Source organism: Cherax quadricarinatus, unplaced genomic scaffold (assembly GCF_038502225.1).
Source record: "Cherax quadricarinatus isolate ZL_2023a unplaced genomic scaffold, ASM3850222v1 Contig467, whole genome shotgun sequence".
NCBI classification, from domain to species: Eukaryota; Metazoa; Arthropoda; class Malacostraca; order Decapoda; family Parastacidae; genus Cherax; species Cherax quadricarinatus.
The window spans coordinates 60,190-85,000 of NW_027195493.1; the positions used below are offsets into that span (position 1 = coordinate 60,190).

The 24,811-nt window shown below is 42.5% G+C and overlaps 1 protein-coding gene across 1 annotated transcript in view; it reads right to left on the minus strand.

Annotated features, from left to right (window-relative positions):
* LOC138851383 (uncharacterized) overlaps positions 1-24,811 on the minus strand; it is a 135,558-nt gene that overhangs the window by 49,531 nt on the left and 61,216 nt on the right. Inside the window, exon 3 of the mRNA XM_070080457.1 lies at positions 6,140-6,331. Within this exon, the coding sequence (XP_069936558.1) occupies positions 6,140-6,331 (192 nt within the window). The remainder of the gene's footprint in view (positions 1-6,139; positions 6,332-24,811) is intronic.

Consider the following 24,811-nt stretch of genomic DNA (forward strand, 5'->3'; position numbering starts at 1 on the left):
AGATCTTAATATTACGGATTGCGAAAAAGATTTAGGAGTTCTGGTTAGCAGTAATCTGAAACCAAGACAACAGTGCATAAGTGTTCGCAATAAAGCTAATAGAATCCTTGGCTTCATATCAAGAAGCATAAATAATAGGAGTCCTCAGGTTGTTCTTCAACTCTGTACATCCTTGGTTAGGCCTCATTTAGATTATGCTGCACAGTTTTGGTCACCTTATTACAGAATGGATATAAATTCTCTGGAAAATGTACAAAGGAGGATGACAAAGTTGATCCCATGTATCAGAAACCTTCCCTATGAGGATAGACTAAGGGCCCTGAATCTGCACTCTCTAGAAAGACGTAGAATTAGGGGGGATATGATTGAGGTGTATAAATGGAAGACAGGAATAAATAAAGGGGATGTAAATAGTGTGCTGAAAATATCTAGCCTAGACAGGACTCGCAGCAATGGTTTTAAGTTGGAAAAATTCAGATTCAGGAAGGATATAGGAAAGTACTGGTTTGGTAATAGAGTTGTGGATGAGTGGAACAAACTCCCAAGTACCGTTATAGAGGCCAGAACGTTGTGTAGCTTTAAAAATAGGTTGGATAAATACATGAGTGGATGTGGGTGGGTGTGAGTTAGACCTGATAGCTTGTGCTACCAGGTCGTTAAGTCAATGTGACCTGACCTGACTAGGTCGGGTGCATTGGCTTAAGCCGGTAGGAGACTTGGACCTGCCTCGCATGGGCCAGTAGGCCTTCTGCAGTGTTCCTTCGTTCTTATGTTCTTATGTTCTTATGTGAGGTTGCTATCCTGGATTGCTGGTTTACTAAGGCATGGGTTCCATGCAGCATCTGCACTGCTTGTGGTGCTGGGGTTCTCTTTTGTGCGGAGGGGGATTTACGGCGCTTTTTTACCTCCTAGGAGCTATTCCTCCACGTTCCCTCCTTTTTTTTTTTCTTTACTTTTTTCCTAACAAATGGAAAGAAAGAAGAGATTTAATCATGGAACCCCAAATCAATGAACCTGCTCACCCTGGGCCCCTTCCTGATACAGTATCGATACAGCTATCGATACTGTTCCTGTGATTATTGTAAAACATCATTCCCTCAGTTCTTGTAGTGGTACTGTCATTCTGCCCCATACCTTTGTCCAACAGAATTTACAGACGTGGCGATGACATTTTAGATCAGCCGGACCTTTAAGACCTCCCAATCCTCATCTGTGGGCGGAGACGATACCCTTGTAGTGAAGATCGCTTAACTTTTAACTGCCGTGAGCTTCCATTCTCTGTATATATTGGGGGACACCGTTTACAAGTATGAAAGGTGATCCCTACTCTGCAACAGTGTTGAAATTGCTGGCATTTTGGTTATCCAGCAAAATATTGCAGGTCCATAGCTGAACGCCCAGTCTGTGATGCCGACGACCACATCAATATGTCTTTTAGTCTACCTCCCTCTAGCCTTAATTGTGATAAGGCTCACTCAGCTTACTCTCGCCGTTGCCAAGTTTACTTAAACGAACACGAAATCCGTTGTGTCAAAGAGGCAGAAGGCCTCCATATGCTATGGCAGTCTCTCTTCTATGCCTCCAAGGAAAACTTCCCCGTATTTCTTATTCTCGAGTCACTAAACGTCCCTGCTCCTCTGGGGTCCCAGCTTCTGCAGCCTCCTCTGTGGTTACCCCTTCCACAGCCACTCTTGTCTCTAATTCTTTTGCTGTTCTGGAGTCAGAAGTCCCTACCTCAACACCTCATTCTGTTCTCACTTCTTCGTCTTCTCACTCAAAACACTTCCTCCCAATCACCCCTCTGCTTCTCAGAAGTCCAAAAAATCTCCATTCCTCAAATCTTCTTTAACCCTTCCTCCCCTTCTTCCTCCTCCGCAGTTTACCTTTTCAGTCTCTGTACGTGGTTCTTCACCTATAACTGGATCTGTTACAAGAGTGGAGGTTCACCCTCCTCCTTTTACTGTATCTTCCTTTCCTGTCCCTTCCCAGTTTGTTCCTCTTCTTCCCCTTCCCAAGTTACTTCCTCTTCTGTCCCCTCCAATGCTTCTTCTCCAGTTTACTCTACCCTTTCGCCCCCCCTAATTTGGTACGGTCCATTGTCATTCCAATATTTACTCACCCTCCTCCTTCCATCTCCAATATTGTCTCCCACAACACGTCCTTGTCTTCCAAAATACTGAATGCTATCTCAGAATATACTGCTGAAACTGGACCATCAATGAACACCGATCCATCTCATGTTCCTCCTCTTCCCTCTTCTCTATCTGCACAACTCTTCTCTTTGCAGCATCCCATTCCTTCGCTGCTTGACCGTTTTAAGCTGCCGCCACATGTGGACTTTTCTAACCTTTCTAGTCCATAGCTACCTTTACCTGCAGATTTCTTGTATCTTTCTCATTAAAAATCATGGCTTATTTACAGTGGAATATCCGTGGCCTCAGAAGTAACCGGGGTGAGCTTCAGGTGCTGCTCTCCCAGTTTTCCGCTGTTGGTGTTTGTTTACAAGAACCCAAATTACACTCTGCTGTTATCCATCCTATCTCAGGCTATGATTTATTGTATTCATCAGATCCTTTTTCCGATGGAACCATTAATTAAAGTGCCCTTCTGACACACACTGATATTCCATACCGTCAGCTCTTTGTTCATACTTCGCTGCATTACACTGCAGCCCGTATCCACTTGAATAAGTGGTATATAATCTGTTTTTTGTATCTCTCCTTCTCAGGCATTATCTATCCCAGGTGTTGTCTTTCTAATTTCATCCTTACCGCCACCACTTCTGTTGGTTGGCGATTTTAATGGCCACCATTTCCTCATGGGGGTCTCACTGTGACTCCCGCGGCATTCAGTTAGAGACTTTTCTCGTTTTTCTTCACCTCGATGTTTTAAATACAGGTTCTCCCACCCGTTTTGATCCTCGTACTCATTCTCTTGCATCGACTTCATCTGGTCTGTCCTCCCGGACTTGCATGATGGCGATCATTTCCCATTCATCCTTACTTCTCCATCGTATTCCCCACCTCCTCGTAGCCCAAGCTGGCAATTTGACTGGGCGAATTGGGATCTTTATGCAAGTCTAACTGCTTTTAATGAGGCTCCTTCCTTATCCTCCATTGATGAGATTTTACTCCTCTTCTCGACCTCGCTCTTAACTGCAGCTTCACATTCTATACCCTTCACTTCTATATGCTCGCACTTCTTCTCAGATGTTCGTACCTTGGTGATCTGCTGCTTGTGCTCGGGCAGTACGTTTGAAATGCGCTACGTGGGCAGGTAGTGGTACAACAGAAGCACAGAGAAACTCCTTGATTTTAAACAGAATAGAGCTGTTACTTGCCATGTCATCCATGACGCTAAAAGCACTTGCTGGTGGGATTATGTTTCTACCATCACTTCAGCTTCCTCTATGAGTGCAATCTGGAACAAAATATGGAAACCGAGTGGTAAATACTCCCTCGACCCAGCTCCTAACCTTCGGGTTGCTGGTGTCGATATAGCAAACCCTCTTGACGTTGCCACTGACATTGGTAATCATCTGGTCTGTATGTCTTGGGGGTTCCATCTATGCCCCTCGTTTCTTTCCTCCAAGTCTGTCAGAGAGCTAGAACCCTCAAATTTTCTTCTCTCAAAGAAGAATTATATAATGTGCCTTTCACTCTTCTGGAACTGGAAGCAACACTCTCTGCGTGCCGATCATCGGCAGCTGGGCCTGATGGCATTCTTATTCGTATGCTACTGCATTTACATCAGTCAGCCCTTGTAGTCCTCTTACTGTTTAATCTTATTTGGTCACAAGGAGTTCTTCCCCAGCTGTGGAACTCTGCCATTGTTCTACCTTTTCACAAACCTGACTATGGGACATGATGCCTCCTTCTACCGTCCCATTGCTCTTAAATTTTCTAGTAGTAAAATTTACCAAATTACTTTCACTAGATGTTCAGCCGTCTCTGATCATTATTTGTACCTATACGGATCATGTATCCCAGAACGTTGATAAGGTCAGGTTTCTCGGCCTTCTGTTTAACCGTAGGTTATCCTGGAAACCTCATATAACTTCCTGAAGGCAACTTGTCATAGCCAGCAGAACCTAAAAACACTCGTTCATCTTTCGTGGGGAGCTGATCGTAGAACTCTCCTTCACTTACATTCAGCCCTAATTTTATCGAAACTTAATTATGGTGACAAAATCTATTCTGCGGCCTATCCTGCAACTCTCTCTAGCCTTAATCCCATCCATCACCAGGGATTACGTTTTTGCCTCGGTGTGCTTCGCTCTTCGCCTGTTGAGAGACTCTATGCAGAAGTAAATATTCCATCCTTATCCGATCGTCATGATGCTAATTACCTTCACTATTATGTACGATCTCATGACCTTCACAATCATTCCATGTATAGGATAGCCACTGATGTAAGCAGACGTTCTTTGTTTGTTAGTCGCCCCTGTTTACTCCGTCCCTTTTCTCTCCTCCTGCATTCGCTCTTGTCTTTTCTTCAGTTACCACCTTTCTGTGTTCATGTAACATCTCACTTTTCCCTTCTCCCTTGGGAAGTTCCAGTTGTTCGTGTCTGTTCTTTCCCACTGCCATGCACGTAAGCCCAACTACCTACAGTGGCTTCCTGCTCTCATTTTCTTGACCATTTCTCCTCTCATTCTTGTGCCATCGCAGTGTACACCAATGGCTCTAAGTCTTCTGACAGCGTCGGATTTGCAGCAGTGTTTCCCGACAGTGTCGTGCGAGGGCATGTATTATCCTCGGCATTTTTATGGCTGAATTGTATGCCATTCTTGTAGCACTTATCTGTATTGTATCTATGCCTGTGCCACCATCTGTGGTCATTTCAAACTCCCTTAGTGCTTTACAGGCTATACAAAAATTTGATGCACCTCACACCCAAGTTCTTCGTATCCAACTTTGGTTACGTCATATCTCTAGCATGGTTATGATGACGTTCAAGGCAATGAACAGGCAGACACTGCTGCGTGGTCAGCAGTACATGACCTCCCAGTTTCAGGTAGAGGTGTTCCATTCATAGACTATTTTGCTCTAACTGCTACTCACTTTTGTACCTGTTGGCAAAAACATTGGTCTGATCACCTCCATAACAAACGTCATTCTATTAAACCGAGTGTACGTTTCTGGGCATCTTCATGTCATTAATGTCGAGGTTGGGAGACTACTCTCTCTCTTCTTCGCATCGGCCACTCTCGTCTTACTCACGGGTATCTCATGGAGAGGCGCCCTATTCCTGTCTGTGAGCATTTCCAGGTTCCAGTATCTGTTAGCCACATTCTGTTAGACTGCTCACTCTATCAACGAGTACACAGAAGTTACCTCCAACTCCACTGTTCTTTCTTTACCTTCCCTTCTTGCTGATGGACCCTCCTTTAATCCAGACTCATTGACTTTTTGACAGCAACTGATTTAGTATACAAACTCTGATGATGATACCTCTAGCACTCTCCTCAGTCCTTTCTACCTCAAACTCTAGCTACGTTCTACCCCTGCACTATCCACTGCCCTGCTGCACTCCATAACCTAATAATCATCCCTCTCCATCTTGCTACCCAATACCAGTGCATCCTTGTCCTGCTGCGCTGTATAACCCTTGTGGTTTAGCGATTCTCTTTCATTATAATGATAATAATTAGAAAACCTGCAAGTTAAATAATGAGAAACTTGGGCACAATTTCGGAGTTCTTCAATACCTGCCTAAACTGTAGTCATGACCTACTTAAACTAGTGGAATTTCCCACTAATGGCTCCACTTCCTTCTGCTTCAACTCACCTGATTTCAGTATATAAATCAAGCATATGCTCTACTTTTCTCAAGATTGAACACATCAGCTCCCAGCTGAGGAACTGATTACCTCAAACTCCTCCTTATCTTCCACTGTTCTTCTCTGTACTGCATTAAAGAAGCCAGTGGTTGGCGAAAAGATTCCACAGTAAAGATTCCCAAATATTGCTCAAGTATATCAATCTTCAGTAGTGTGAGAAAACACCTTGTAATAGCCTTTTAAGTAATAAGCGAAAACCATGATGGATGAAAAACAAATCAGACAAAAACCAGTTGAGTCCTCATTAAAGGAAACGTTCGTTATTAATTGTATATATAAAAATATATTTGCTATTACCTCAGCTTGGGTGCTGCACTTGGCCTCATCAGTATACCATGAAGAGTTTGAAGTGATGATGCAACTCAAAGCAACACCGACCAGCCGTCCTGTTGTTTGTTCTCTGCTGCCCACTGACACTCCAGACTCCAGACATTGTTTAATATCTTCTTCATCTCTTCTGGTGGCTGAGGTAACACCAACACTCATGTACTACAAGTGTGAAAATAATGCCAGTGAAAATACAAAGGAAAAAAATGTAAGAATTTATTAAGATATTTTCTCATTAAATTTTTCGTTATTACTGATAATCAATTATTCACCAAAATTAGAAATTATTGGATTATCAAGTATCAAACAATGTTCAGTTTTACATAATTAATGTTAATCTGTTTTGCATACACAAAGTTCAGTTTTAATGGTAATTTTCCTTTATTATCTACCTATCCAATATTTATTTTCTTATACTGTACTTCAGTTCTTGGAATTCCTTTCAAAGTTTTCAATGCTTAATTCATAATATATTAATGTTCATGTAATTTAAGTCCCTTTCTCTTTCAAAACTCTAATTATATTATTTTTCTAAACCTACTGTAACCTTCTCCATCTGCAGTGACTTTACGTTATGTTATATATTGGATAATATGTAGTATAATGTAATACAACATTTCTCTCCATGGTTAAACATAGGTAATACTAAATGAAGGTAAGTGACATTGTAAAGCAGGATAATATCTTGTGTGGTTTTATTCTCTCTCTCCCGCTGCACACACACACACACACACACACACACACACACACACACACACACATATCATGTGGGAGTTTGATACGTGGATAGGGTAAAGTAATACTCACGTAGGCTGGTAGTACGTATAATTACAGATAATGTGGGGAGCGCCCAACAGCCTGCCTATCTCCTTGCTCACTCTCGTATAACTGACTGGCCGCCCACAATACCCATATGTGAGGGGGTCTTTGAATACTGCTGTGGTCAGCACAATATGACTACAGACAGTGACTCAGGCAGAGACGGTTGGTAGTGAGTCATCTACTGGTACACTGGTTACTGGTAACTGGTTACTACTACTGAGAGCTCGGCGACGCTAACGTATGTCATCCCGACATACAACTAATACAAACTGGAGATGGCAGGTGTATGGCTTGGGCTGATTCTATACAATGTCAAAGTACACAACAATTAAACATTATAACACACATAAGTAGAACATTGGAATGGAAGCTTACATAACTGAAACTGTAATGCAATACAAGGTATAATATAGCACAACTCATCGAATGAAACTCAACGTTGAGATTACACAATAGAAGTGATAAAAAAAATTTGATCGATCGATCTGTATTCAAGTGATCTACGGATTCTGAGAAAGGAATATATACAAAGAAAGAGTGTTTAACAGAAAGGCAGATTCGGTGCACTCAAATCTAGACTGTTAACTCTCAGAATGCGGAGAGAACATGAACACAAAAAAAAAAATTCTTGAATACTGATAAGTTGATACTGTAATTATTCATCTATACAGGTTATTTACATTTAACCCCAACTCTTCTAGGGTGAGATTGACATATGCAGAATGAGTGTCATCTCTGGGAGGATCAAACTCTGTAGCATTGGCTAACTCATGCTGTATTTGAGGCAAATCTGAATTGGATGTTACAAATGATACTTGAGGATTTCTCAATACCTGTCGTGTACGTAGGGAATAACGACATTCAGGTTGATCGTCTGACTGAATATCAGAGGAAGAGAGTACAGGATCAGGAGGATTGTTAGAGTCTGTCACATTAGTCTGGGTTGGAACATCATTATCATCACATACTAACTTCATATGATCTAAATGCGATTCTTTATACTGACCAGTACTAATCTCTCTAACCTTATACTTATTACCAGTGATATGTTGAACTACTCGATAAGGACCAACAAACTTTTGATCAAGCTTTGGCATTGCAGATGTTTTGTTAAAGTTAATCAGCATAACTCTCGAGCCTACTTTGATTTTGGATGGCTTTGCTCGAGTGTTTGCGACTCTTGTAAATTCTGCTGTTGATTTATGAAGTGTTTCACGGATTCTTCTAAAAACGCTTTGAGCTAAGCTGGTACGAGTTGCTATGAAATCATCAGGGTTGTAATTTGGTTTCGGATTAGAATATAACAACTCATAAGGCAAACGTTTATCTACACCGTACAATGCATAATGTGGAGTGTCACCTATAGAAACATTGTAAGCAGAATTTATAGCACACTGCACATCAGGTATAACTTCATCCCAAGTTTCACTGTTGGGATTGATAGTGGCTCTCAAGACATCAAGTACTTTCTTATTGGTTCATTCCGCTAACCCATTGCTGGCAGGATGATGAGGAACAATGGTGGATTTAGAGATCTTGTACAAGGTACACAAATTTTCAAGAATCTCATTACAGAATTCACCTCCATTATCTGTTACTAGGGACTTAGGGGTGGTATGCCTGCAGATAATGTGTTCTTTAAACGCTTTAGCTACTGTCTCGGCAGTCTTATCTGCAATAGGAACTAACTCACAATATCTGGTGAAATGGTCTACCATAACACACAGATGTTTGTTGCCTTGGAGGGAACATTGGAAATTAGTTAACAAATCTAGCGCAACTCTTTCCCACGGTTCGCTAGTAGTTGGATATACTTGGATTGGATTAGGACCATTAGCATTACCTTTATGTTGCATGCAGACACTACATTTCTTAACATACTCAGAAATATCAGTTGCCATACGAGGCCAAATATATTTCAATCTGGCTTGTTTTACTGAACGATCCATACCAGGGTGTGCAACACCTGGTACATCGTGAACTAGCTGTAAGGCTACATTCACTAGTGACTGTGGAATTACTAACTGGTATACTCTTCTGCTAGGAGTACCCAACTCGGCTGTTCGATACAGTAATTCTTGGTTCATGACAAAGTCACTGATGGGTGCTGGTGGCTTCACAGTCAGAATAAGATCTTCCTGGAGCAGGAATCGAATCACACCAGACCACATGGGATCTGTTCGTTGAGCATTCTTTACATCTTCAGAACTAAATGGAGGGTCTGCAGTTACTATACTAACATGTCACGATAAGGCATCTGCGACTACATTTGACTTGCCAGGTAAATGCTCAAAGGTGGGATTGAACTCTTGGATAGTCAAGGTCCATCTGGCTAACCTTCCAGTAGGTTGTTTGTTCTGGAATAAGGGTATCAGTGGAGCATGGTCTGTCAAGACATGAACAGAGTACTGATAAATAATGTCTTGGAAGTGCTTTAAAGACCATACTATTGCTAAAGCTTCTTGCTCAGTTACTGTATAATTACGTTCAGCCTTCGTAAGGACTCGGCTAGCAAATGCAACTACGTTGTACTTGCCATCGGTCTTCTGAGCTAGTACGGCACCTATGCCAATTGAACTAGCATCAGTTGTCAGATAGAAGGGCTTAGAAAAATCTGGAAATTTCAAAATTGGAGCAGATGTTAGCTTTTCTTTTAGAGTTTGGAATGCTCTTTCTTGACGGAAGGTCCAAACAAAAGGAGCATCTTTCTTAAGCAACTCAGTTAGAGGAGCAGCTATGGAAGAAAAATTGTCAATGAAAGATCTAGAAAAACCTGCTAAGCCCACAAAGGATCTTACGGCATCAGCAGTTTTGGGTGTTGGAAAATTTAGTACTGCAGTTACTTTATTTTGGTCAGTCGTAACCCCTCTAGGAGTGACTACGTGACCAAGAAACTTAATTTCTGATCTGAAAAACTGACATTTAGACAGTTTGATCTTTAAATTGGCTTCTTCAAGCTTACCAAGTACTACATCAAGTCTTTTCAAGTGTGTATCCACGTCTTTAGACATGACGATTACGTCATCTAAGTACACCATAAGTGCATTACCTATGAGACCTCTAAAGATATTAGTCATGAGCCTTGAGAACGTGATAGGGGAGGATCGTAATCCAAATGCCATACGGAGGAAGTGATAATGACCTGTAGGAGTGGAGAATGCAGTTAGCTCTTGGCTGTCCTCGTGAAGAGGGACTTGCCAAAACCCTTGTAACAAATCCAGGGTTGAAAAGACTTTGTTATCTCCGATGTTACATAAAAGATCACCCAGTACAGGAAGTGGGAAGCGATCTGGAATGGTTTTCGCATTTAACTTCCTAAAGTCAATCACTGGGCGCCAAGTACCATCCTTCTTAGGTGCTAGGATCAAGGGTGCAGTCCAAGGTGAATTGCTAGGTGCAATAACTCCATCATCAAGCATTTGATTGATCAATTCTTCTGCGACAGCAACTTGTGAATGAGGCATTCTGTATGCAGGTATGTAGATAGGTCTAGTACCAGGTTCAAGTGGAATACGATGGGACAATAAGTTCGTTATACCCATCTTCTCACCTGGTAAGGCAATGGCTTTACGACGTTTGTTCAACAGAGTCAACAAACGCTTGACTTCATCTGGGAAGTCAGTGGGAGCTAAGTCTTTCTCCTCAACTGGTGGAACAGATTGATCCAGTGAAGTGGATGAGGTCTCCCCGGTAGAAATAGCACCGACCCACTGGTCAGGTGACAACTCATCCTCTACCTGAACAGGGTAAGGATAGTGAACAAGGTCAACAAGATTGGTATTTGCTCTGAGGCGAACACTGTGACCAGTAGTGTTGGCTAGGAAGAAATGGATCTTACTATCTCTTACAACATGTAAGGATGGTTCAACAAATAGGCCTTTTACTTTGCAAGAATCACTGTCAACTAGGACGTTATCACCATCTGAAACACTAGGAACAACAACAGACACTCTAGTGAGGGCACTAGCTGCGACAGAAACGTCTTTCTGCAGACGGCATGTGACATCAACAAGAGATGGCATTACTAGTTGCAAGTAATTGTTTTCTGACAAGGCGTCCCCTGTGGAGAAATTACTACTTGAACTAGCAGACATTGCAGGGATAGGCTCAGCACTCAAGGTAGTCAGAGCGTCCTCGGACACTTGAGGTAACTGGACACTATCTTGCAAGTCTGAAGTTGCAGGAACACAGACAGAAGCGACAGGATCATCAGTGCCTGACCGCTTGGGTACGCTACTGGAAAATGCACTGGCCTGTAAGGACTTAATTCGAGTGTCATACTCTGCGGCAGTATGGCAGATCTCGGATCCAAGCTGGTAACCCCAGAATGGAACGATCAAGTCGTCAATTTGGGCATGCCATCGATAAGGGTCGAGCACAATGCGTAAGTCTCGCATGGAAGCAAAGCCCAGCAGAAGGTCACCAGGGAAAGTAATCTGGTCGACAACAAGGAAGGAAGCAGTGAAATCTCTACCTTGGATAGAAAAGGTTAGGGAAGTCCGACCTCGGACACGCAGGTGAGAACCAGCTACTCCACTAAGGGAGGACACATGAGTCGGTTCTACGAGAAGGACATATCGTAACTGCTTAACCTTAAACAAACTAGACCTAATAATATTGACTTGCGCACCCGAGTCCATGAACAAATGAATGGGCGCATTATGAACAGATGCTTGCACTATAGGGCCTATGGTTGCATTGGAAGTTATGTGCAAACAAAAAGGTGGATTGTCATCAGAAAAGACTTGTTCCACTTCATCCCCAAAATCATCTATGTCAGAGACATGTGAAGCAACATCATCAGCAGGATTGTCATTCTCGAGACTGCTTAAGGCTTCAAAGGAATTGTGAACGGGGATGGTGTACTCATTATCACCTACTGTCACCATGGGACGGTTTGACTGGGGCGCTCGAATTCCCCCGAATTGGAAGAACGAACCTGGTTCTGGTTATTTTGAGAATTGGAAGAATGAGCCTGGTTCTGGTTATTTTGAGAACCACGATATCTGTTTCCTCTATGGGTTTTGCGGTTGGAACGGCCACGGAAAGACCTAGAGTACTGAAGGTTATAGAGAGCATTGCACTCAGATGTGTCATGTCCATGTATTCTATGATAAGTACAGTAGGGAAGATCTGGGTACTCATCATCAGTACGACGTCTCTTAGGGTAACTATCAGGACAATTAATTGCAATATGGCCACGGAAACCACAGTTGTAACAAGTCCGCCGACTATGGTTACTGAATATACTATGAATACTACGAGGTTTATAACGACTCTGTACACTGGTTCTTGGTGACCTCTGAGATGGTTGACGACCACGATTTGTCTCTGTGGCGCAAACAAGAGGTGGTGCAGGCTGAGGCATATGTGTGACATTACTTTTGATACATGGGAAAGTACCCTGGGGGCACAAGGAACGTACATGATTTAAGGCTGTAAGTGGTTCCATCGTCACAGTTGGAGGATGAGCCTCATAAGCACACACGGAAGCAGGTGGCATTAGTTCTTTAATTGCTCCAAAAGCTGCTATTTTAGCAAACGGTTCTGTGAATGGTTTAACCTCCTCAGGGAGAAAAGCTGAGGACTGGACAGCATTGATAAATGATGATAAAAGTTTGTCTAATCTAACAGCAATTGCACTCAACGATTCATTACTCATGGGTGTAGCATTCACTAGTTCCCTAAGAACGACATATGGATCAACTGTTTTTACTGGGACAAGGAAAGAACGAATCAGTTCCTCATATTGTGACCACTTAGTAAGATTCCTGAAGTCACGCATATCAAGGAGATCAACAACGTGAACAGCAGCAGGGGATCGATGAAGAGCCTCTTTAGCAAGTCTGATAAGACTTTCCTCTGAAGGAGGACCTTCAACTAGAGCACCAGCACGAGAACGAATGGCCGCAAACCATGCTTCAAGACTATGTACATGGCCATTGAATAAAGGTAACGCATCAAGGGAATCACGAGTATAACTATAGTATCTCGGTGTCTGGGTCGGTCTGTCAGTCACTAAGGAACTGTGAGGACTGATGACAGGGGCAACAGTAGCCTGAGAGGTCTGAGTGTCGACATTCACTAAAGTATCACTTGACGGTATGTGAGACATAATGGCAAAGTTGCACGAGAACAAATAAGGCAAAAATAATGAACAATAAAAATGATACAAAATTCTAGAATTGAAATAAAAGAGATGCAACTAATTCTGCAGAAGTAATAAAAAATGTCTAAGATACACTGCAAGAGGAAGGACAACTCAATGTGAAGGACTATTGGCCAAGAAAAAAAAATTACATTGAAATATACAAGTAAAAATATTACTGGAGACTGAATTAAATGCAAAATGAGCTGTCTTTACTCTTGCTAATAAAGAAATTAATTAATAAAATTATAAATCAATGTAAAAGTAGAAAATAAAATTACTAAATTGTTAACTGGGAAATTTAAGTATTTTCTAAGAATACATAAACAAAATTAAAATATAATTCATAAAAATATCAATAAAAGAAAATAATTCACTGCAGAACAAGTGCAACAAAATAAGGTGTAGAAATAATCACTGCAGTAATAAAGTGTCACTGGGAAAACTCAGGTTAAATAATGAAATAAAAATATGAAGAAAAAACTGATTGAACACTTTAACTCTTAATTGTAAATTAGACAAAACAATTTACTCAGAGTAAAGAAAACACTTTACGTTAAAAGTAATTGAAATTGCATCAAGAGTGAATTTGTTCAAAGAAATATAAAAATATGAATAAAAATAAAACAAAGGAACAAAACAAAAGTCTAACACTTACAGTGGCAGGGCACACAACACTTAATCACGTATTCATTATTTTAGTATATTCTTACAACAAAATCTTGCTGTGACTGATATGACAAAAATTTGCTGGCAAAAATAATGGTACACAGTCTGCGAAAAAATTAGAGGAATGAGACACTGCTGGCATACGAAAAAAGACACACATAGAAATAAATGGATAATTTGGTATACTGGGGTGAATATCACTGCATGAAATACAATGACAATTACTGGAGAATACAATGCTGAAAGAATACAATAAAAAAAATGAATCACTTCACACAGAGTGACTGACTGGTACACTACACAATAATACTTACTACAGACAGAGAGTAGCATAAAAAAAAACACAGATAAAAAATATGAGATGAGCGATAACACTGAAAAATATTGTAAAATAACGAGTCAAAGAAACACTGAGTCTACACTGAAAACACAAGGTTTAGAGTACACAAGAAATTCACTGTAAATGTCTCACACACGCAAATGTCTTTAAATGCAAGAAAAATGTCTCTAAACAGAAAATTATCACTGAAGTCTGTAGTAGTCGACGGTGATGACTGGTGATGAGGAAGGTTGTCCTACGCGGTGATGACGCCCACACTCACACTGTCGTCGTGAAGAAATGCGCTTTCTCGGTGAACTCACATAATTGGTTTTATCGTCGGCGCTCAGCTACATCTCTTGACCAATTATGTGAGCCAAAACAGTATTAGGACCCGGTACAAGGGTGCAAACAACCACAGGTAGATGAGGTGGGTGGCTGTGGTGGTGGGTGGTTGGTGGTGGGTGGTGTGAGTAGAATGGTGGTGGGTGTGACTCGCTAGCGCTCTGGTGCGCACTCCACTCACTACCCACGAAGGTGGCTTGATAAGCCACTATGCCACAGGGGTGGTGAAGACCACTCTTAGCATCCAACTGGGAGCACAAAGCGATACATGAGACGATACTTCAGAGGCTCTGAACTTGCGTGGCTTACTTCTCTCTCTCAGCTGGGTTAGAAGCTGGGTTGGCTGACTGGCTTACCCCACGAGAATGGCTGACTGGAAGACGTGTAACGATGCACACAGCATGGAGGAGCAGGTGGATGACAGGAGACAGGCTGGATGATAGGCTGACTGGCGTTCACTTCCACAGTCTGGCTTACTGACTGGCTTAATTGCAAAATCCGGGTCAACCCCTCGGAGATTGAAGCAATTAGCACACGAACTAAGCCAGGAAGCTTGAAACGGCTGCAACAGGCTTGCAGGCTGGAGGTGGTGAGTGAGGGGAGCGAGTAGCTGGAGTGAGTGAGACGGTTCACCTTTGACCCGCCGGCTACTCACAAACAGTCTTCTAACGTCCTGAATTACCCGTAAAAACTTAAATCCACGCTCCACACCGGTGCCACCATTTATCATGTGGGAGTTCGATACGTGGATAGGGTAAAGTAATACTCACATAGGCTGGTAGTACGTATAATTACAGATAATGTGGGGAGCGCCCAACAGCCTGCCTATCTCCTTGCTCACTCTCGTATAACTGACTGGCCGCCCGCAGTACCCATATGTGAGGGGGGTCTTTGAATACTGCTGTGGTCAGCACAATATGAATACAGACAGTGACTCAGGCAGAGACGGTTGGTAGTGAGTCAACTACTGGTACACTGGTTACTGGTAACTGGTTACTACTTCTGAGAACACACACACACACACACACACACACACACACATATAACACACACACACACACACACATACACACACACACACACACACACACACACACACACACACATAACACACACACACACACACACACACACACACACACACACACACACACACACACACACACACACACACACACACACACATAAACCATACCCCGGCCGGGATTGAACCCGTGGTCAGAGAGTCTCAAAACTCCAGCCCTTCGCAATCGTGTCATTACGATTTCGTGAGTCATGTTGACACACACACTCTCTCTCTCTCTCTCTCTCACACACACACACACACACACACACACACACACACACACACATGGGCGACTTCAATCACAGGAAGATTGATTGGGAAAACCTGGAGCCACATGGGGGTCCCGAAATATGGAGAGCCAAGATGATGGATGTTGTGCTGGCAAATCTCATACACCAACATGTTAGGGATACTACCAGAGAGAGAGGGGAGGACGAACCAGCAAGACTGGACTTAGTGTTCACCCTGAGTAGCTCAGACATTGAACACATCACATATGAAAGGCCCCTTGGAGCTAGTGACCACGTGGTTATGAGCTTTGAATACATCGTGGAGCTAAAAGTGGAGAGGGTAACAGGAGTAGAAAGGGAAAAGTTAAACTATAAAAGGGGGGACTACACAGGAATGAGGATCTTCCTGCAGGAGGTTCAGTGGGAACAGGAGTTGTTAGGAAAATCAGTAAACGAAATGATGGACTTTGTAACATCAAAATGAAAGGAGGCAGAGGGAAGGTTTGTTCCCAAGGGTAACATTAATAATGGGAAGGACAGAACAAGCCCTTGGTTTACCCGAAGATGCAGGGAGGCAAAAACTAAGTGCTCTGGAGAATGGAAAAAGTACAGAAGGCAAAGGACTCAGGAGAATAAAGAGATTAGTCGACGAGCCAGGAACGAGTATGCACAGATAAGTAGAGTGGCGCAGTGGCAGTATGAAATGACATAGCATCGAAAGTCAAGTCTGACCCAAAACTACTCTACAGCCACATCAGGAGGAAGACAACAGTCAAGGACCAGGTAATCAGGTTGAGGAAAGAAGGTGGGGAGCTCACAAGAAACGACCAGGAGGTATGTGAGGAGCTCAGCTTGAGATTTCAGGAAGTATTTACAGTGGAGGCTGAAGGGACAATGTGAAGACAAAACTGTGGGGTACAGCAACAAGAGATATACCAACAAGTGTTGGATGAATTACACACAACTGAGGAGGAGGTGGAGAAGCTCCTAAGTGACCTTGATACCTCAAAGGCGGTGAGACCGGACAATATCTCTCCATGGGTCCTTAGAGAGGGATCAGGGACACTATGTGTGCCACTAACCAAAATCTTCAATACTTCTTTTGAAACTGGGCAACTACCTGAAGTATGGAAGAAGGCAAATGTAGCCCCCATCTTTAAGAAGGGAGACAGAAATGAAGCACTAAATTATAGACCAGTGTCAATGACATGTATATTATGCAAAGTCTTGGAAAAGATTATCACAGGGAAAGTGGTGGAGCACCTGGAGTGGAACAAGATTATAAACGACAGCCAGCATGGATTCATGGAAGACAAATCCTGTGTCACAAACCTACTAGAGTTTTATGACAAGGTAACTGAAGTAAACAGACACAGGAAGCCGCCCAGCCGCCGTGGAGAGAAGACGTCGTCGTTCCTGCTCTTCAGTTATCCTGAGTAATTCTCGAGCTGAGAAACTCTGAACACTGTTACGCGAGATTTTTCTTGGGTTATTCTGAGTTGTTCTTCACAAGAGCTGAGAGGAAACTTGCTTGCAGTCACTTCGAGCCCCATCCCATCAAGAGGGTAAGGCTGTGACTTGCTTGCTTGTTTCCCCCTCTCTTCCCCATCCCCCCATCCTTCCCCATCCTCCCCTCACACAAACATCTACACTGGCGCACACACTAACACACTACATGCATTGCTATCCTTCTGACTTTCCTGTCTTCTTCTTTTTCGGCAACTTCGCTTTGGCGAGTTAACACAAGGCATTTTGACCATCCGGTAGCCCGTGTGATTTTTTAAAATCCGGCCGATCTTTGCCTTGGGCCCCGTGTCCCCCTCACCACTCGAGGGTAGGCTATTTTAGGGGCTGACCTTCATAAGTCAGCTGAAATAGGATGTTAGACTAACACCAAGGAAAGACCCTTTTAGTTAAAGTAACTTATGTGCCAGATGTACCTTCCTGGACATCATGGCGCGGATAAGAGTAAGATTACGGGTTGATGGCAACCAAAAGTCCAGGAAAGAAATTCTAGCATGTATTTGCTCAAATTCAACTGTTGCTCCAGTGGATGTTTTTACAACTCTCGCTGGGGTAGTACTTCTGCTCTCTTCTGAAGAAGAGTTACTTCAACTACTTAAGCAGGACGTCCTGGACAAATTGAAGACTTTGGGTATCCACCCAATTGCACCTGAAAGCTATCAAACACAACGAACGGTGTTTGTTGCCAGAATTAACAGCATCATAAGAGATAGCACAGTTACTCTACTATGGAGAAATCGAGAGGACCTTTTAGTGGTGTAGCCATCTTAGTTAAATTAGGCTATACATTTAAAAATATTCATGTTGATGAAGATAACATTCTTGCAATAGAAATGAAGACGTCTCATGGCCAACTAGTGATAGTAACTGGATATTTTCCCCCGAGACAACAATATATAGAGTCAATTCCTCTACATAGGATATTAAGCAGAAACAGTCCAACAATTCTAGCGGGAGATTTTAATGCTCATCACCCTGCCCTCTTTAACTGTGGAGCTGGTATTCCACTGGGTGACTTCAAAGAAAACAACTATTTAATATCATGACAGCCAGAAACTTGTCATTTCAAGGCCCATTCTTTAAATCGTATATTGGTCCTCATCCAGGGACACCAGATATAGTACTGACAAACAGGGACTGTGACCTCTTTCATTGTCGTATCTCTCCTGGTGGAAATGTAGGATCTGACCATATCCCTTTTATAATACAACTACAAACTTCTCCATTTAGAATACCTGTACCTCCTAAACCAATCTTAACACCCTAGGATTTGACCCCTTCAGGGCATTTCTGGGTGAAGATGAAATTGTGTCATTGGAAAATCTACCTTCCACTGCAATTGATGACGCGATCAGGTCCCTTCAAAATCGAATAATTGAAGCTACTAATGCAACTTGCCAATTAGCTTCCACAAAGATCTATCAACAATATAAACCTACTAGGGAAATTAGAGACACTTTAAGAAATTATCGAGCAGAATGTCGAAGGCATCTTCAAACGCGACAACCACCAGTAGCTACATTGCACAGATTGAGACAAAAATTAATTAACATGATTAGTCATCACATACGTGACTTATAGAAATTGCTAGTTCTCCAAGCTGATCAGTATAAACGTGAGCCAGCAAAATTTTGGAGTAAGATCAGACAACTGTTAGGGGCAAAGCACAAGGCTCCTAACTACCTAATTCATACCTTCAGTGATGAGGATGGTGAAGATGTTGAGATAAAACTTGAAGATCCACAGGACCAGGCTAATTTGATGGGCGATATATGAGAGAAAATTCTCTCCCACAATAACAGTCGTCGATTTAATAATAATCACTATCAGTTGGTCAATAAATGGAGAGATGAGAACTTAGATGATCTACAACCACTACCTTCTATCAATACATCAACTCTTGAAGATACCCACCCGCTTACTAGACCTATTACATTACTAGAGATGAGTCAGGTTATTGGAAGAATGCGCAATAGAGCCCCTGGTCTCTCTGGAATAACAATGAAACAAATAAAGTTCCTACCCAGAAATTGTAAACAGTCTTTGGTTAATATCTTTAATTCCATCTTGGCCTCAGGACATTTTCCAGTGGTTTTTAAGACTGCTAAGATGATCTTTCTGGCTAAACCCAATAAAGACATTCACCAACCTGGGAACTATAGACCTATATCTTTACTTGAAATCACTGGAAAAGTTCTTGAGAAGATCATTTCCAACAGACTGAACTACTATATGGAGTTTAATCATCTTTTTACTGAAAAAACAATTTGGCTTTAGAACACATAGAGGTACCAATCATGCAATAAATATTATTTTCGATACTGTAGCAAGTCTAAAACAGCAGGGCAATCTTGCATTAATTGCCACCAGAGATGTTCATAAAGCTTTTGATAGCTTATGGCATGATGGCCTTATATACAAACTCATTGACCTACCAGACCATAACTGGACTTTTCTCAGATTAATATATAATTTCTTAACTCAAAGAAAAATAATTTTCACCTTTCATGGCAGGTCGACAGAGCCTTTTATACCAACAGCTGGTGTCCCACAAGGTTCATGCCTTAGTCCAATTCTCTTCAACATTTATGTGAATGACCTTCCTCAACCAGAGTTTAATGATACAATTGTGACACAGTTTGCAGATGATGCTATTCATGTCGTCTCGTCAACTCCGGTAACAGGAAATTACAAGTATGAGAGAGTCAAAGAAAAAATGAATATTTAACTTCGTCGAACATCTAATTGGGAAAAGAAATGGAGAATTACGACTAACCCTGACAAAGTCCTGGTCAGCACGATAGGATGTTTTGCATCAACCATTGAAGATAAAGGGGGTATCTCCATCAGAGGTACACCTGTAGCCATTAGAAACCCCAACAAGATCTTGGGATATGAAATAGACAGGCTGCTCCACTCAACATCTCATGTAACTAAAAAGACCAACATAGCCAAAGCCGGTCTTAACAGTCTCTTTCGATTCAATCAAGCCCCTCCAGATGTCAAAAAACATCTGTATAAAATGATAATAAAACCTATACTCGAATATCCATGTGTCTCAATGACATTAACAACACAGACCAACATGTTACGGTTGCAACGGGTCCAGAATAGAGCTCTTCGCTTCATTACGGGTACCAGGAGGAGAGACAGAGTTAAAATGGCAGATTTACACGTACAACAAGATATAACTGCCTTAAATGTACACCTTGACACCCTGAAAAAGAAACAACTCTATACAATGCAAGAACTCTACATGCCAGATAGAGAACATCCTCTAAAAGTTGAAAATACCACGGATTATATCATCAATACTCCTCCTCACAGGACTCAAAGAATGACTCTCCCACAGAGGGTCCGTCGTTTTATCCATGAAGATGATTACCATCGACACATAATATTGAGCAACCTCCCTGCAGATGAAGATGATTGGGTAACACCAGAACCCTTCTATGTTTACTGAGAAAATCATCGCCCCCAATTGGGGAGACATCTTACATAACATTCTTCTGTAAAAACTATGCTATACTTACTATGGCTGGACACCACTTGTAAGAAGCCATTGTCAAGTTATTCTTTAAAAACTGGCCAGGAAATTATTGCCTTTATTGTCGCTTAAATATCCGTTGTGCAATCGCAAAAAAAAAGGCAATTGCAACTTGTATATTTACTACCAATTCAGAGTCATGTACTTATATTCTGTTATATCTATGTGACTCTGATGGGTTAGTCTTATACCTCTTAAAGAATATCTTATTATTTCACATACACTTTTTAAATTGCACCAAAGTTGTTGGGCCACTTAGCTTTTATATCCTACCTCTCTCTCCCCTCCCACCCTTTTCCAATATTTCTATCCTTACCCATCCTTCTTCCTTACCCATCTTACCAAAGCTCTGGTTATAAGAAGAAGAAGAAGAAGAAGAAGAAGAAGAAGAAGTAACTGAAGAAATGAGAGGGAGGGTTGAGTTGATTGAATTTTCTTGGACTGCAAGAAGGCCTTCGACACAGTTTCTCACAAGAGATTAGTACAGAAGCTAGAGGAACAGGCACATGTAACAGGAAGGGCATTGCAACGGATCAGAGAATACCTAACAGGGAGGCGTCAGCGAGTCATGGTCCTTGATAAGGTATCACAGTGGGCGGCAGTGACGAGCGGGGTCCCACAGGGGTCAGTCCTGGGACCAGTGCTATTCTTGGTATATGTGAACGACATGACAGAAGGAATAGACTCAGAGGTGTCCCTGTTTGCAGATGATGTGAAGTTAATGAGGAGAATTAAATCAGACGCAGACCAGACAGGTCTACAAAGAGACCTGGACAGGCTGGATGTGTGGTCCAGAAACTGGCTCCCAGAATTTAATCCAAAGTCATGAAGATCGGAGGAGGACAAAGAAGACCGCAGACAGAGTATAGGCTAGGAGGCCAAAGGCTGCAAACCTCACTCAAGGAGAAAGACCTAGGAGTGAGTATAATACCGAATACATCGCCAGAAGCACACATTAACCAGATAACTGCAGCAGCATATGGGCACTTGACAAACCTGAGAATAGCATTCCAGTACCTCAGTAAGGAATCGTTCAAGACTTTATATACTATGTACATCAGGCCCATACTGGAGTACGCAGCACCAGTTTGGAACCCACACCTGGTCAAACACGTCAAGAAATTAGAGAAAGTGCAAAGGTTTGCAACAAGGTTAGTTCCAGAGCTAAGGGGAATGTCCTATGAAGAAAGGTTAAGGGAAATCGGTCTGACGACACTGGAGGACAGGAGGGTCAGGGGAGACATGATAACGACATACAAAATATTGCCTGGAATAGACAAGGTGGACAGAGACAGGATGTTCCAGAGATGGGACACAGAAACAAGGGGTCACAATTGGAAGGTGAAGATGCAGATGAATCAAAGGGATGTTAGGAAGTATTTCTTCAGTCATAGAGTAGTTAGGAAGTTGAATAGTCTGGCAAGCGATGTAGTGGAGGCAGGAACTATACATAGTTTTAAGACGAGGTATGATAGAGCTGATGGAGCAGGGGGAGCGAGGACCTAGTAGCGGTCGGTGAAGAGGCGGGGCCAGGAGCTGAGTCTCGAGCCCTGCAACCACAATTAGGTGAATTATGTGAGTACACACACACACACACACACACACACACCAGGTGTGAATTCCAAACTGATGCTGCATACTCCGGCCCATACTGGAGTATGCAGCACCAGTTTGGAATCCACACCTGCTCAAGCACGTCAAGACATTAGAGAAAGTGCAAAGGTTTGCAACAAGACTAGTCCCAGAGCTAAGGGGATTGTCCTACGAAGGAAGGTTAAGGAAAATCGGCCTGACGACACTGGAGGACAGGAGGGTCAGGGGAGACATGATAACGACATATAAAATACTGCGCAGAATAGACAAGGTGGAAAAAGACGTGATGTTACAGAGATGGGACACAGAAACAAGAGGTCACAATTGAAAGTTGAAGACTCAGATGAATCAAAGGGATGTTAGGAAGTATTTCTTCAGTCATAGAGTAGTCAGGCCGTGGAATAGCCTAGAAAGTGACGTAGTGGAGGCGGAAACCATACATAGTTTTAAGACGAGGTTTGATAAAGCTCATGAAAAAGGGAGAGAGAGGACCTAGTAGCAATCAGTTAAGAGGTAGGGCCAGGAGCTATGACTCGACGCCTACAACTACAAATAGGTGAGTACAAATAGGTGAGTACACATATGCACACACACACACACGCACTGGCACTGGGACAGGGAAAGGGCAGGGAAATCAGTAAACGAGATGATGGAATATGTGACAACAATACACAAGGAAACTGAGGAGAGGTTTGTACCCAAGGGTAACAGGAATAAAGAAAAAGCCAGGATGAGCTCATGGTTCACCCAAAGGTGCAGGGAGGCAAAAACCAAGTGTGCTAGGGAATGGAAGAAATATAGAAGGCAAAGGACCCAGGAGAATAAGGATAGCAATAGTAGATCCAGAAATGAATATGCACAGGTAAGAAGGGAGGCGCAATGACAATAAGATAATGACATAGCAGCAAAAGACAACTCTGACCCAAAGCTGCTGTACAACCACATCAGGAGGAAAACAACAGTCAAATACCAGATAATCAGGCTAAGGAAGGAAGGAGGAGAAATCACAAGAAACGACTGTGAAGTATGTGAGGAAGTCAACATGAGATTCAAAGAAGTGTTCACAGAGGAGACAGAAGGGACTCCAGAAAGACAGAGAAGTGGGGTACACCACCAAGTGTCGAACACAATACATACAACGTAGGAAGAAGTGAAGAGGCTTCCGAGCGAGCTAGAGACCTCAAAGGCAATGGGGCCTGATAATATCTCTCCAAGGGTCCTGGGAGAGGGAGCAGAGGCGCTATATGTACCCCTAACAACAATATTCAACACATTTATTGACAAAGGGAGATTACCTGAGGTTTGGAAGACAGCAAATGTAATACCAATTTTTAAAAAAGGGGACAAACAAAAAGCACTAAACTATAGACCAGTGTCACTGACATGTATAGCATGCAAAGTCATGGAGAAGATTATCAAGAGAAAAGTGGTGGTACACAGCCAACACGGTTTCAGGGATGGGAAATCCTGTGCCACAAACCTACTGGAGTTCTATGACAGGGTGACAGCAGTAAGACAAGAGAGAGAGGGGTGGGTAGATTGCATTTTCTTGAACTGTAAGAAGGCGTTTGACAAATTTCCACTCAAGAGATTTGTGCAAAAACGGGAGGACCAGACAGGAATAACAGGATCAGGGAATACTTGTCAGGAAGACAGCAGCGAGTCATGGTACGTGGCGAGGTGTCATAGTGGGCATCTGTGACGAGTGGGGTTCCACAGGGGTTCCTTGGACCGGTGCTGTTTCTGGTATTCGTGAATGACATGACGGAAGGAATAGACTTCAAAGTGTCCCTGTTTGAAGATTATGTGAAGTTGGTGAGAAGAATTCAATCGGGCGAGGACCAGGCAGAACTACAAAGGGATCTGGACAGGCTGCAGGCCTGGTCCAGCAATCGGCTCCTAGAGTTCAACCCCACCAAGTGCAAACTCATGAAGATTGAGGAAGGCCAAAGAAGACCACAGACAGATTACTGTCTAGGGGGCCAGAGACTACAAACCTCACTCAAGGAAAAAGATCTTGGGGTGAGTATAACACCAGGCACATTTCCTGATGTGCACATCAACCTAATAACTGTTGCAGCATATTGCAGCCTAGCAAATCTAAGAACAGCATTCTGCCATTTTAACAAGGAATCGTTCAGGACTATGTACATTGTGAACGCTAGGCCCATATTGGAGTATGCGGCACCAGTTTGGAACCCACATCTAGCCAAGCACGTACAGAAACTAGAAAATGTGCAAAGGTTTGCAACAAGACTAATCCCAGAGCTATGAGGTATGTCCAGCGAGGAGAGGTTAAGGGAAATCGACTTGACAACACTGGAGTACAGGAGAGATAGGAGGGACATGATAACAACATATAAAATACTGAAAGGAATT